This window comes from Peromyscus californicus, unplaced genomic scaffold, assembly GCF_007827085.1.
Source record: "Peromyscus californicus insignis strain IS unplaced genomic scaffold, ASM782708v3 Scaffold_20__1_contigs__length_68692818, whole genome shotgun sequence".
Classification (NCBI taxonomy): domain Eukaryota; kingdom Metazoa; phylum Chordata; class Mammalia; order Rodentia; family Cricetidae; genus Peromyscus; species Peromyscus californicus.
The window spans coordinates 31,701,771-31,717,274 of NW_026294503.1; the positions used below are offsets into that span (position 1 = coordinate 31,701,771).

General features: G+C 42.8%; 1 protein-coding gene across 2 annotated transcripts in view; it reads right to left on the reverse strand.

Annotated features, from left to right (window-relative positions):
* Positions 1-15,504, reverse strand: part of Kcnq3 (potassium voltage-gated channel subfamily Q member 3) — a 307,126-nt gene that overhangs the window by 10,202 nt on the left and 281,420 nt on the right. The window contains exons 10-14 of one of the 2 annotated variants that reach the window (XM_052747915.1): positions 9,235-9,437; positions 8,206-8,308; positions 5,477-5,608; positions 3,127-3,189; positions 651-735 (exon numbers count right to left, since the gene is read on the reverse strand). In XM_052747915.1, coding sequence (XP_052603875.1) covers positions 651-735; positions 3,127-3,189; positions 5,477-5,608; positions 8,206-8,308; positions 9,235-9,437 — 586 coding nt within the window. Of the gene's footprint in view, positions 1-650; positions 736-3,090; positions 3,190-5,476; positions 5,609-8,205; positions 8,309-9,234; positions 9,438-15,504 lie in introns of both variants that reach the window. The other variant, XM_052747914.1, reaches the window with a different exon arrangement.

Consider the following 15,504-nt stretch of genomic DNA (forward strand, 5'->3'; position numbering starts at 1 on the left):
AATCTGAGGCTCAAAACAGTAATTAACCTGCAGGTGATCACCCAGCCAGTAAAAGTGAAACTAGGGAATTAATTTCCATATCTTTCTTTTTTTTTTCTTATAGTGGTTGGTGATATTTCTTTTTTTTTTCATTTTTTATTAAGAAATTTTCTACTCACCCTACATACCATCTGCAGATCCCACCTCCTTCCTCCTCCCACCCCCCAGCCCTCCCTCCCAAGCCACCCCCCATCCCCACCTCCTCCAAATCAAGCCTGGTGCCTGTGGTGTGGCACCTTGCGCAGCCTTGGTGGAGCAGGGAGGGGCTTGGACCTGCCTCGGCTCAGTGTGCCTGGCTCTGCTGACTTCCCATGGCAGGTGATATTTCTAATGCCTTATCTCCATATGAAAATAATGGAATCTGAAAATAAGTACTATAGAGCTGGAAGGATGGCTCAGCAATTAAGAGCAAGTGTTGTTCTTGCATCCCACCACTCATATGGTGGCTCATAACCATCCAGAACTCCAGTTCCAGGGACCTCTTCAGGAATCAGTCATGTATGTGATGCCTACACATATATGCAGGCAAAACATTTATACACATAAAATAATAAATGAATCTAAAAAAAAGAAAAGAAGTTTACATGCTATCTTTTTTTGGTGAGGCTTACCTGTCTTTCTACTTTTACAAACTTTCCCATCATGCTTTGGTCTTCAGTTTCTGATGTGGCTGCCCTGGCTACATATGGTTCATTCCTAGGGAAAAGCCAACAATTCCATAAGATCATTGCATCCATTCTGACTGTGCAAGGTCATTCTAAGTTGGAAGACCATGTGCATTCGACCATGGTTCTCATACAGGCTACCAAAGCCTAGAAGAGGTTATTTTGACACACTTAGTCAGAACTATTGATTGTATGATTACCTTCCCTGCAGGAGGGTGTGAAAACAGACAGGAATCTGTGGTGAAGGAGGCTTTGCTTTGTGTTGGAGTTTATCAAGTATCTAACAATGCCTAGACTGTCTATTTCTTTAAATTAAATTCCTTTGCCTTTCAATCTCAGAGCTTTTACCCTGTGGGGATGAAGGAGGAATTGTCTCATCTCTGAAATTCTATAGAATAGGCATACACATTTCATCTGGTCCATTTTGTTAAGAATGCCAAACACCTGCTGAATCCGGAAAACAATACTGGAATGATGCTGTATTTTCTCTTTATGTACAATTATGAGCTGCCTAAATTTTTTTTTATTCCGGTATGTTTACACTATGTGGAGATGAAATGTTTCGGAGAATCTTGCTGTTGCTAACATCCGTTTGAGTTGGACTTTCTCTTGACAGCTGATTTTTTTTTCCCTTTTCTAAGCTGTTGTCTCTGCTAAGTTACTTCTTCATCTGAACAGTCTTCAGCTAAGGCAAATTTAAAAAATTAGTGGCCTCACGCTACATCCAGCCCGCCAGTGTCTTATCTGTCCTGCATAGGTACGTTCAATTAGATGTTTAATTAAAATTCATTAGCTAACATGGGGAAATTAGAGTTTTGAGTGTCCTTTTACCTATTTTCTAGGCAAATTTTTGCTTACATTACAAATCCTAAGATAAGCTCCACGGTTTCTCATAGTTACAGACTTCTGTCAAACCCAGACACTTTCTCTTATTAGTTTTGTGACTTCAGGAGTTAATATCTCTTAGTGTCACTTTTATTATGTATGATATGGGTGTGATAAAGTGCCTGCCTTGGAGGTCTGCTAGAGCATTACATGTGAGAATTCATAGGAAACAGTCCACATAGTGCTATTTTGTATTATGTTTTATTCATTTGTTTATTTTGAGATGGATCTCCTCTATACCTCAGGGTGCTCTCAAACTCAAGATCTTTCTTGTATTCACTTTTCAAGTGCTGGGATTACAGGTGTGTACTATCAGACTGGATTCTGAAAAAGTCTTAAAACATCCCCAAGTACCATCTCAAAAATGAGGAAATTGTTGCATGCCTGCAATTCCAAAGAAGGACTGGCATGGGTTTTAGAGCAGCAGCCTAGGCTATGTAGTGAGACACTGTCTCAAAAACAAAAATCAAACCAATACAAAGCCTCCAAGTTAGTTAACTAGTCAATTTAAGTAAAATAAACAAAAATTTATAAGAGTGGAACTCTTGCCGGGCATGGGTGGTACACGCCTTTAATCCCAGCACTCGGGAGGCAGAGGCAGAGGCAGAAAGATCTCTGTGAGTTTGAGACCAGCCTCGTCTATAAAGCAAGTCCTAGGACAGCCAGGAGTGTGTTATACAGAGAAACCCTGTCTTGAAAAAAAAGTAGAACTCTCTAAAAGATATTTATTTGAAAATGGATTATATGGAAACAGGGCTCTTTGTTAACATTAGCTACAACAGAGCATAGTAACAGTTATTCCCACTAGATGGGTCAGAGCCTCAGGTTCCAGTATTCCTTATCTCATGGCAAGCCTAAGGCTGAAGAGTAGATGCCTTCTTTCAGCACACCAATGCTCTTCCTCCTAAGAAGAAAGTGCACAGTAGCCCCTCACTCACTTGTCTTGCTTCCCTTAAAGATGCTTTGGAACAAAGAGATGCAAAGGCAAACAATGGACTTTAAAAAGGGACAATACTTGTTCAAAAATTTAAAGTATTTTTTGGAGTGAGAATTCTCTGATTTACAGTGCTGTTGGGGGTCCTGGCATCTGAACACCTTCTCACTTTGTCTTGGAAGGGATATCAGTCGACCCTCAGGGTACTGTGCAGGAGAAAGCAAATGAGCTGACCAAGAATGCAGACGCTCTGCTGACACCAGATACGCTCTCTGTTTCTACAAAACTCGTGAGTTTCTTCATGTTTTATAGCCAGAACACTAGTTATTTTCTATCCTAAAAGCCGTAGAAGTAAGTATATGTGTTCTTGGAATAGGGGCAGGAAGTCACCTGTACAGAGGATTTTTCAAATGGCCACAACCTGAACCAGTCTTCCAACTCTCTGTTCATTTCATTTGGGGGAGGGCAACTTCCCCCACATAAAGCACCCAGGCTGGGATTGGGGGATAGTTATACTGCACAGGCCTTGTGCTCAACAGTCCATCAGTCCACGACCACATGCCCCACCTTGGAGACTGCTGGGATGGGTAGGTAAATGCTGACCCTTTCTGAGACTTCTTATGTTTTGGAGTAGATGGAGGTCCAGGGGTGAAAATCATATCTATTCTGAAAGAAGAAGAAGAAGAAGAGAAAAGAAAAAAAAAGGAGAGATTAGATGACACAAAGCTTTGTTGTTGTGAGAACATTCTTTATTTTTAAGATTTATTTATATTATGTATACAGTGTTCTGCCTGCATGTATGCCTAAAGGCTAGAAGAGGGGGCCAGATCTCATTACAGATGGTTGTGAGCCATCATGTAGTTGCTGGGAATTGAACTGGGGACCTCCGGAAGAGCAGCCAGTGCTCTTAACCACTGAGTCATCTCTCCAGCACCCAGCATTCTTACATTTCTTAATTCAAATGTGTGTTTGGAATATGTAAGAAAAGGGAGGACAGTCAGAGGAGTGGGAATAAAAGGAGAGAAATTGCCAGCCAGGACATCGATATCTTCTTCAGTCTGGGGGTGCAAGGGCATTCTCTCATCCCCAGGATACCAAAGGGAGATAATCTGCAGAGTTGGGCAGAGGGCTATGACTTATCCCTTATAGCAAATGCCACACCTATGTTGCAAGCCTATCTAATCTTCCAGCTCTTTTATCCATCCCCAAGCTACCTAATTAGAGAAGTTTTGCTGTCAGACTCCAGGATCCATTTTCAGCTGCACAGACCACACGATGCTATGCATGGAAGGATGGCTTAACCCTAGCTCTGGCACCGTGCTTCTATTTCCGTACAAAACACCAGCTCAACAGAAAGCTGCTGTCCATCATGCTGTGGGGCAGGGACAGAGGTGGGGGTTGTCAGGATGACCACTAAGAAGCATTCTGAAATAGTCTTGGGTCATATTTTCCTCCATCAACTCAGCTTCATTTCCAACAGACACTCAAGGCATCATTTGAAGTCAGCTCTACTTTCTCTCTGGCCCTCTCCTTTCTGTCTGGCCCACTGAAGTATACACATGGTGGGGATTACACAACTCTTCATCTTGGCAGGCAACCTCTAGCCATAATCTCCAGAAACACATTTTCTTGACAACTATCAAAAATCATGACAGTGCAACTGTCTATTCTGTAAACACTAAAACTGCCTAATATTTTTTGGAGTCTTGCCTGTTGTTGGCAGCACGCTGTCTCCCTCTGTCTCTCACACAGCCGTACTTACAGAGTTGATAGCATGGAGGACTGAAAACTTGTTCATACATCACAAATTTGGTCAGTAGGTGTTGAACCCTGATTTGCTATTTACTACTATGTGTGGGACAAAGGACAGTCATGAATAAATATACTCGCAAGCTAATACTGCCACCAAAAGCCTCATTGGTGCAGTGTTCCAACTAAGCCTGGAGGACACTCCAGTAGGGGAACATGAATTGGATGAGAAGGCAGAAGCCCAAGTCAACGTGAATTGTGTCAGTTTCTTTTCAGGCCTCTCCTATGAGGGAATTACATCACACATGCCATGTGTATTTCTGAGCAAACACATGTTCATTTTTGTGTTAATTACACACACACACACACACACACACACACACACACACACACACACACACACAGCACATTGGTTCATATGATTGCTGGATCCAAGCAGAGTTCATCTTCTGGTCTTGTGATGATATCATCCTTGACATACATATATTTATGTTGAGTTTTTAATTTCTTGACTGGGCAATTTGGGGTTAATCTGCCCTCACAGCTTTGGTTTCCCCATCATAATTAGAATACTTGTATGTGATAAGTACCTTATAGGATCCTAATGGACAAGATACATCTATGTAAAGTACCTAGAAGCTCAATAAAAGTGTAGTATTATTTTTTTAAAAAAAAATCTCCCTAAATGGTTTCAATTTTTCCATATTCTCACTATTATGTATAACACTTAAAATTTTAATGTTTGGTTAAAATTTTACACTTAGAATGAATTAGCTGATCTGAGTTTTATAGTTATCTAAAGCACCATCCATAGTCAGGAACTAGTTGGACATATACACATCTTCTTTTCTCCATCAAACCCATCAGGGAGCTGATGCTGGCCATGGCAATGTCTCAGGGCTTTTCTGCAGCTTTGAAAAACTGGACTAAACAGACCATAGTAACAATCATCACCTTTGGAAGGGACAGAAGCCTCTGGTCACCATGGTTCCATTACTCTCTATACCTTGCCAAGCCTGAGTCTGAGAGTAAAGCTTGTTGGCCCATACATCTACAGTGTTTGATGGGCATGTCTGTTGGTGAAGTTTCTCTGCTTGTATTTTGGATTACTTCTGAATGCCTGTCTCTTAAAACTCTATGGTCATCTGACTTGGATTCCCCAGTAGCTGAGAGAGCATAGGCCCTTCCCATCTGAATGTGTTACCTTGTCTGAAGGTACTTTATCCTGGAAAGCATGTCAAGATGTCCTGCGGAGTACTGCTCAATCACATCTTTCACATCATAAGGCCTCAAAGTCTCCTTGAATTTTTTTTTATACAGACGGAATTGTAGAATTCTGTAAGGCAAAGGCATTTGTTCACCATGGGAAGACAGTGAAGGACACCAGAACGCACGTCCAGCCAACACCAGAGGCAGGGGGAGAGGAGAAGGAAGGAAGAGCTCCTGGATGGCAGAGTGCTGGCCTTGGGTTCTGGTTCTGTCCCTTTGCGTCGATTAGGCTAACTACTGCCACACTTTCAATCATTTGAATAATTACAAAATTGAAGTAATGACAACTTTTGAAGAGCTGTTGAACATGCATCACATAAGCGACACTAAGTGCCATGCTTTATGACCGGTCTTCTAATCAATTTGCAGAAGAGCAGTCACGGCTCTGAGAATGCCATGTCTCCTAGGTCAGGATGTCAGAGCTGGACCGGAGCCAGGCATTCGTGTCAACAAAGCTCTTGGTGGCTGTCACTGCCACACTGCTTTTTATGGCCGATGCTTGTCCTCTTCAATAGCTGCTTGTTAAATTTCTCAATTCAATTGTGTCAGAATAACTGACAGAAATGACTTAGGAAGGAATGGTTTTTTCTCACTCCTAGTTTTATGTGAATGTTTGGTGGGGAAGGTGTGGAGGAGGAAACAGATCTAATTGGTACCATCCAGAGCCTAAGGTGGCTGCATCACATCACAGACCAGGAAACAGAGAGCTTCAGACAGAGCAGGGATAAATCTATAAATCTTGAAGTGCCACTGCTATACTACTGTCTTAACTTTTCCTAGCTAGGCCCATGCCAACCTTCAAAACAGTATCACTTGCTGGGGACCAGGTCTGCAAATGCCTGCACATTCTACTTTCAAGTCATAACAGTACCTAAGCATAGTATTCTATGTCCCAGCACTTAAGAGTGGAGACAGAAGGGTCAAGAGTTCAAGGTCATCCTCAACTATATAGCGAGCTTGAGGTTAATTGGGGTGCACGAGACACAGTCTCAAAATCCACAAACAGACAAAAGAACAAACCAAATCAAACCAGAACCGTGGTTTCTAATTCTTTTGCTTTGGGCTCCTTAGAAAGGCTCTGTTCTGTGAATTTGTACAGGTTCATTATAACATGGGGACACCTTCACCTCCCCCTTCCTGAAAATCAATTATGCCACTCTTAAAAGCCACTGTCTTCTGAGGACTCCATCTTTCTGTGCATAGTGCCAATCTAAGCTTAGATTCAGTCACTCATAGTGTCAGGAGGTCCTGCCTATGCCAGGCCCTTCCAGTTTCCATTGGCACATGTCTCTTGAATGATACAATTCAAGTATATTTTGTCTTAAACCATGGCTGTAGCTTCTGAAGACAATTTGAGCATATTGATCAATTTACTCACCATGACACAGAATTTATAACTGTCCTTTACTTATCTTCACTTGAAGTGGAGACACGGAACGGCGGCTCAAAGGTCAAATCCGCCTGTTGCCTGTGTTTGAACAGAATGTTCTAATGGAACTCTGCCCATGCTCCCTCACTTATGCTGTGTGATGGCAATGCTGAATCTTGAGACAAAGACTTAGGGATCACAAAACCTAAGATGCTGGTTGGGATGGCACTTCAAGATGTGTTGATTTACCCCTGCTCTGTCTGGAGAACTCTGTTTTCTGGTCTGTGATGTGATGCAGCCACCATAGAAAAGGAGTTACCATTTCTTGAAATAAGGCATCTGAAAAAATGGTACAAATTGGTGTGCAGGGATGGGAGCATGGGATAGCTCAGTAGAGCCCCCCTCTGGATCAGTTTGACCAACTGGTTTTCTTTGATGAGACTGATCAGTCTGCAACCAATGCAGCAGATGCATTTACCTAACTGCCTTCCTGTCATATCATATATGATGGTGAGTACCACACCAAAGCCTTTTTTGGAGTCCACATCTTACAAAACTATTGTGCTCCCTGGTCTACTGCATTGGAAATCTTGCTGAAAATATTATAACTAATTTCTGCTACCCATTAAAGTGACAGTACATCCATATCCTGCTATATTTTACTTGAGAAGTAGTATACTCTCTTGACTTTCCTGAACAATTCTGAAGCACACTAGAGTGCATTATGGTGTCTTAATCACATAAAAATGTCTATAATTTGTTATCCTGTTAAAATGCTGATTAAAAAGAATAGACGGATGGATACAGGCAGAAAAAAAAAAGCTATACCAAATGACTTAGGTGAATGTTCAGGAAAAGCTCCATGTCATTACATTGTTCATTCTGACACACTAAACACTGACGTTTAGTAAGTGTTGGTTAAAGCCAGAAAGAGGTATTCCGGATGGATGTGCTGTCAACAGGTTTAAAGCAACACTGTTTCCAAACAGGCACCCCTGTGTCAACTGTCTAATGAGACATGGATAAATTATCCAACTGTCACATGAGCGGCAAAAAACACAGGTGCGGTCCTCTGACTCGGACACACCTGAGTCAAATTCTTGTCCTGTCTAATGAAGAATCATTGTACTCAAGGTAGTGTTCTCCACAGAGTATGAAGTAGCCACAGGACCTGGCTCAAGGTGACCAGGAAGAGGCTCCTTCCCAAGGTCCAAGGGCAATTTACCAGCTGTGTCCTATGGAGATGAAGTTGGGGCCTGGGAATTTATGTAGCGGAGGCGGAGAGGTGTCATTACCTGACAGCTCGGATGGCAGCCTTTAGGGTGGGGATCATGTCTTCAATGAGGAAGTCATTCCCATAGCCCCTGTCTTCTGCCATGGGATCACCTGTCCCAGCATCTGTGAGGGGGACATATATGTTAATTTAGTCCATCATCAATGGAAAATATCAGAGTCTAATGTGGAACCAGAATCTCCAATATGTATATTGGTCACCCCTCATCTTTGTTCCCACACTGTGGTCCTCAGTTGTGACACCATTTATCCATCCTTAGCATCCCCACTGTGTGGAACAGAAGTTTGAGTAGGTCAGAACTCAGGAGTGGCGGAGAATTCTAGTGGGTAATTCTGGTGAGCTCTGCAGCTGCAGGTGATCACATGAGCGGCAAAAAACACAGGTGCGGTCCTCTGACTCGGACACACCTGAGTCGAATTCTTGTCCTGTCAGCATCCCTGCTTGGGACCTTAGGAGGTCACTTTCTGAGCCCTCTACACCTTGGAGGTTTTAGAGAAGAAGGAGCATTATGATGAGTGTCAGGGCTTGGTGGCGTCAGCCATCGAGGACAATACTGTCCTCGTTTTCTCTTCTGTTAAGTGACGGAAGTGCCTGAGGCCATTGTTCCTCTAGCACTTAACACACAGGGTATTTTTTTCTGATCCCTCTTCTCCATCCCTGGGGGTGCTGGTGTGCCTCTTTCCAGAAGGCTCTGCACCTGCCTCTCTGCATTCTTCTAGTTGCCATCATCGTGGCTTCCCTTTCCAGCCACAGTGCAGGTCCTAAGGCTCCTTGGAAAGGTTTGAGCTGGAGTGCAGTGGTGATTCTAGCCTAGCTCACTGGGAAGTGTCCTCACTGATGAGTCACGGACTATGTCACTGATGCATCCAGCCCACGAGACAAATCAAGTGAGGCGTGAAGTTGGTGGGAGGAGGGATGAGAGAGACTGTTTTGTGGAGGCAGGAGCTCTTCAGAGGAGAGAAGGGAAGGTGAGGAAGGAGAAGGGAGGGCCGGGAGAGGACATGGAGAAGCTGAGAGAGCAGGACATTACCTTCAGAACTCTGCCAGAAAGCGTAGGCTTTCATGCGGAAGGCGGTGCGGAAGCGCTCTTTATTGTTTAAGCCAACGGGCTTTGGTTCTTTAGAAGGGCTTTCTTCTATGGCATCTACATTCAGAGGGGTAAATAGCTTTCCTTTAGTATTGCTACCACGAGGATTAGAAAGGCGAACCCGATCCAAGAGACCCAGCTTTTGGCTACAAAATAAGCAAAAGTGAACAATTTTCCTCCTTCAGTGCAGGTTCTCGTAACTTCCCAGCCCTCCGTAAAGACTCACATTCTCTCCTGAGGATGCAGGGGAACCGTGCGCCTAGGGAGCTAACCTGCTGCAGCAGACAGGTTGGGATGGGGGTGAGGAGTGGCGCACATCTTAATTTTAGCTCAGAACTTTTACTACTCATGACATCTTGAGTAATTTTCCAATGGCCCCAGAGTTCTACCTGTGCTTCTATGGAACCTAAACCAGGGGCAAGATATACAGTACTATCCTTTACCATAGTAGTTTCAAGGGCCTGCAGGGACACAATCTAAAAAAAACACTGTAGTTGGGTAGGGGGTACGTTCACTTACTGAGAGTATGTTTTCCTAATTGTTTACTGGTTATCTTTATTAGTCTTTACAATTCCTAATTGATTAAACCTTATCTTAGTATGCATGTATAGGAAAAAGACACAGCATCTATAGGGTTCAATATTATCTGCAGTTTCTTGAAATGGATCTTCCACGGACAAGATTGAGCTACTAATGTATATTCATATACAACAAAATTTCTTCTTTCTTCATGCTCTTTTCTATATCAATAACTTCCCTTTTCTCCTTACCATTTCATGTTATCCAAATAGCGAAGGGCATAGACAAATTCTCATCACACACCAATCATACATAAGAGAATGACATAAACTACATAAAGCAGGGACATAAAACTACATAAACCTGCTTTCCACAAACAGATTCCTCTGATAGAACCTAGTGGGTTCATGAGCTTTGGTGGGAAAATTACACCTTTAAATTGCTAACTTCCAATCAAAATTTAGCACCCTTTTCCATTATGAATGTAGGCAACAAACTCATCCCTGATCCAATATCGTGAGAGCATTCAACCTGACACCAGGTATGTATGCCATAAAGCTCACTACAGAGAAGCTCTTGTTTGACTCCATTTCAGCACTGCATTTCATAAGCATTGTTTCAATACAATGTTTCTTTCCTAACTATACACTACATTAAATATTTAACATGTATTTATGTTGTGTGTGGGTGTGCAAGCATGTGTGCCGCTGTGTACACGTGGAGGTCTGCGGATAACTTGAAGGAATTAGCTCTCTCCTTCCACCACATAGGCTCTGCAGCTCAAAGGCAAGTAAGTCATCAGGCTCGTTGGCAAGTGCCTTTACCTGCTGAGTCATCTCACCATCTGTAGCGTATGTTCTGCTCTACATTCCACACCCCAAGATGCATAAGTTCTCTTGCTTGCCAGTGCCCTTTCTTGCCATCCCAGTCAACCTCATGATTACATGCCATTTAAAACTATGACTAAACTTGCCCTCTTGGAAATTCAGTACCCTAGTCCTCCAAAGACATGGGTTTTACTCTGTTTGACATTTGACACATTTTATGAAGACTGTGTATTTTCATCTCAGTTTGTGCCACAGAGTCACAGAGTAGGAAGAGCCCCCTACTTGGCACTTCTGGATAGTTAGCATACTTCAGGTATGAATTTTAGAACAAAACTGGGCTGTGTGGAGGGAGACATCTTGATAATCCATGTGATGGACCCAGGACACATAACTTCATTTTTCTGGTTGCCAGATTCCTTATGTGCAAGATGGTGACCATATACTTGCATTCACAGGGCTTATTATATGTTAAATGTGATAATGCATGGAAAGTGCTTATCCCCATCTACAATACAGGAAGCCTCCACTAAGCTCTGGCTGTCATCACTATCTTGGAAAATAATCCTCTTCCCGTAGAAGCAGGAGAAGCCTGATGACATGTGTGGAAAGGATCAATGTAATTCCCTGGGGCATAAAGACAGGGTTTTGTGTTTCAGTTTTTTAAAAAAATTATACAAAGTGGGATGAGCTTAAGGGATTTATATAGCATTTTGTATTTACTTAATGCTTGCCTCAAAACTCATTCTGCCTGGGTAAAAGCTAAAATGTGAAGATCCTAATTACAGATAAACTAAATAAGGACAAAATTAATAACAGCCACTTTGTCCTGCCTTGAAATTTCAGCATGACCTCGGAACATCAGAAGGATAATGAGAAGACCCTCTTACTCAAGCAGTTCTGAGATTTAGGATTCATTTTCCTGGAATTCAGATGCTTCACTGCTAATCTTAAGAGTCTGAATTGCTTTGGCCACGTTTCATTTAACAGCCCACTGGTCACAGATTACACTTTAGACTGTCTTAGGAATCCAGATACATTGGCACAGAAGCCTCAGCCCCCACACCTAAGAGGCTTACAGAATTCTTCCTCCAGCAAAGTGGATGCTCAGCTTACTTCTTAATTGGGTTGCCTGAAATCCAAGACCCCAAAGGATAATGAAATGCAAGCCAAAGTTGGTGACTGAAACTCAAAACTCATCTCTGTCCTTCTCCATATGGACTCCCAGTGCATAATGTAGGCCCTGTTATTAGAGTACAGTGTAGAAGCTGCTGACAGCACTTTCTCCTGGAAAGCAAGAGTCCCCGATTTATTAAGTGCAGACAAATAATATCCACACCTGCATTTGAAAAACTGAAAATAGATGAACTGGGGATGGAAAAGTAAAACCAATATTATCTCTTGGTAGATACACGCCCTGGGTTCCTACTTCCGATCCAGGGACCTCTAGCCATGTTCAACGCTACAAAGTTATCTGACATTCAGATCCTTAATGTGCTCTGATGTCTACCTGGAGAACCTCTATCTCTTCTTACTTCTGAATTACCACTACTCTTGTCTGAAACTTTGCCTGGTGCCTGAGCATTAGCGTCCAGGATAACAATACAGCACATTCAGATGTTCAAAGTAACATCCACCATTCAATATTCCCTTAGCATGAGCCAAGATTTTTTTCATCCATGGTGTTTGGCCACCATCACTCAAAATCAGACTCGCTGTTGACTCTTCTACTAAATAAGATGTTCTTAGACGTCATTGGCAGCATCTATAGACAGTTCAATTAAACAACAATTTGGAAAACTCTACTGGCTTCTTGTGGATAGAGGCAAAGGACAGAGAGCAAGACAAAGGACAGAACCCACAACAAAGAATCATCTGTCCTACTGATGGTACTAAAGTTGATAAACCAGGAGACAAGCTTTGGGGCTGAGACAACCTTGTTCAATCGCAAACACAACATCAGCAAGTGCTGGCACGTCACTAGTACTAAAAGCTTTTTTATGCTGTTAAATGAAGGAACGAATAAAGAATTGATTTTCTTGCTACTATCATACATACAGCTTCAGTAGAATGAGGGTGTGGTACATTATGGAAGGAGGGCAGACTTCAGAATGACAGAAAACAGTTCAAATCTGTTCATCAGTTACTAGTTCAACCTGGGTAAGCCATTAGCTCAGTGAACCATGTTCATCTGTAAAATGAAGCTAATATTTTTTCTAATTCAGAAAAATGTGCTCAACACCTTGTGAGTTCTAGGCTCCTGATAACTTTCTAGTGACGAGCCTGAACATGGAGGTGGTTCCGATCTGGTTATGACAGATCAAGAAGACATGTCATAAACTGCTTGTATTACTAGAATGAATTAGAGGAGAACAAGAATAAAATTGAGAGGTTGATAAGAAAGGCACTGAAACCTTACAGGCAGGAGATGACGATGGTATAGACAGGGTGGTCATAGTGGGAAGGAGACAGAGCTTGGATGCCATGTGGAGAAGAATTAGCAATTGTCTTTCCTGGTGGATTCTGGACAGGTGTGAGGGGAACCATTCATGGTATCTGAATGTACACGTGGGAGAATGATGATGGTCATTTTAAAGCAGGGCATGACTTGGGTGCTGAGAAGAAATACAAAACAGAGTTTCACATGTGCTCTAGATTTAGGACTTCTGACAGGCATCTTTAAAGGAGGCAGATCGGGATTGTGTCTATCTTATTTGTTGTTATATCTTCAGATGCTAAAATGGTTCCTGGTACGTAAGACAATCTTTTTATTCACTGAATAAGTGAATAAATGAATCAATAATGGGTAGATGGATATGCTGTCAACCAAAGGAGAGTTTTTACAAAACATCCATTATGTGTGGTATATGTGCACATATACATTTGTATAATGGAGGCCAGAAATCAAGGTTGAGTGTCTCCATCAGTTACAGTCTACATTTTATTTCTTTTCTTTTTCTTCCTTCCTTCATTTCCTCTTTTTTTCCCTTAAGACAGAGTATGTAAGTGAAGAGCAAATGCTTTCCTGTGTTGGTCCCCTAATAATCTGTTTCTCCACGTAGCTGCTTTTGTGCATGAGTAGTGTGCCACTTACTAGGCACTGACCCCTAGTGAGCACATGCTCCTCAGCTGCAACCGATTCATCCCAACCGAGCCTGGGGGGTCAGTACTAGCAAGATTCTCACTTCATTGGCAATGACATAGAGACACAGGGAGGTCATGTTGGGGTGCTTGAAGTCACACAGGCCCCAAGAAAGGGAGTCAGTTCTAACTCCCACGAGTACTGCCTAATTCTACTACCTGGAAAGACAAAGGGCTACAGATCTGAAGGGATCCAGGCAGATGGATTCAAAATCTAGCCGCTGTGTGGCTCTCTGTTGCTGTTTTTTTTTTTTTTTAATCTTACTAAGCTTCAGGTGGTTAAAATGAATACCTCAAGTCTCATACCTTGATTCTGATAGCTTCCTACCATGTACAATCACATGACATTTGTTTTTGTAGAAGGAAAAAGTGGGCCCACATCTCCCTCGGGAACTGAGTTGGTGTGGGATACTCTAAAACATATTCAAACCTGCTAAAATAACTCTTACTGTTAGTGACAAATTATTTAAGTTCTGATCATCAGCACTCCTTCTGATATTCATTTTCCTCTAAGAAAGCAGACTGTGGGAGATGGGGCAATCCAATTCTCTAATTAGCAGCTATTGTACTGTCTCCAGCTCCCCTAGCTGTCGTGAGCAAAAAGACTGTCAGTCAAACAGCCAGCCAGAATACCCTCATGCTCCCACCAGACATCTTGAGCTGTCCACGGACGTATTTAAAAAACTACATGACAAGACTCAGGCTCAGCCAGGGCTGTTTGAAATAGTTTATATCATAAGCCATGACTCACAGAGGTGCTGACAAGGCAAGGCTATGGGGCTAAAACTAATGACTGTGATTATCCCAGGAACAGCCTCTCAGGCCATATAAGCAAGCTCCTTGACCTCCCTGAGCGAGTCATTAGGAGTAAGCCTCTGGGGGCTGACTCCCCTGTTGATGCTACATTTGGTCCCATTAAGGGCTTTTTGTTGTGGGCTGAGCTGGTCACCCAGAGAAGGACACGGCAGACAGTAGTGGGGTAGTCATGGCCCAGGCAGCGGGAAGATCGTGTTCAAAGCAGCACAGGCTGAGAAAGGAGCAAGGCAGTGAGGAGACTCACAGCTGAAGAAGGCACAGACGGTTTTGAGTGCAACCAGTGCAAAAGGAAAGATGCTGGAATAGAGGACGGTGAGAGAGAGAGAGAGAGAGAGAGAGAGAGAGAGAGAGAGAGAGAGAGAGAGAGAGAGAGAGAGAGAGAGAGAGAGAGAGAGAGAGAGCAGGGAGCAGGGAGCAGAGAACTGAAAAAGATTAAAGCTGTGAAGAGGCAGAGAAGGAAAACTGCCAGTCCTGGTCAAACAGACACCTCTCAGGCTGAGATGAGTAACACTGGCTGCTGTCAACGCCAAAGGATCCCCATAGCTAGCCCTTCCTGGAAGCTTCAACATCAACTACACTAAGGGGATGAAGACTATTAACTTCCTAGGATCACACAGGAGTGGAGACACTTGTGGGACCCAGTGGTCCCAATACTACAGGGCTCATGAATCTGCAACCTTAGAGGGCTCCACCTGCAGCTACTCACATCTGCCTACGGTTAAATGCTCATTGATGCCAAACACCAAATACCCAGGGAAACAAGAGACACCAAAGACTAACGTAGAGCTTCTCCATCATTGGCCACAGTTTCTATCTGAGTAGAAGAAAAGGGTCTTATCCAGATGGTTGTAACAACAGAAGTGTGAATTGTTTCTCCCTCCAAATAAGTTGAAGACCTAACCTACGCCTTGCA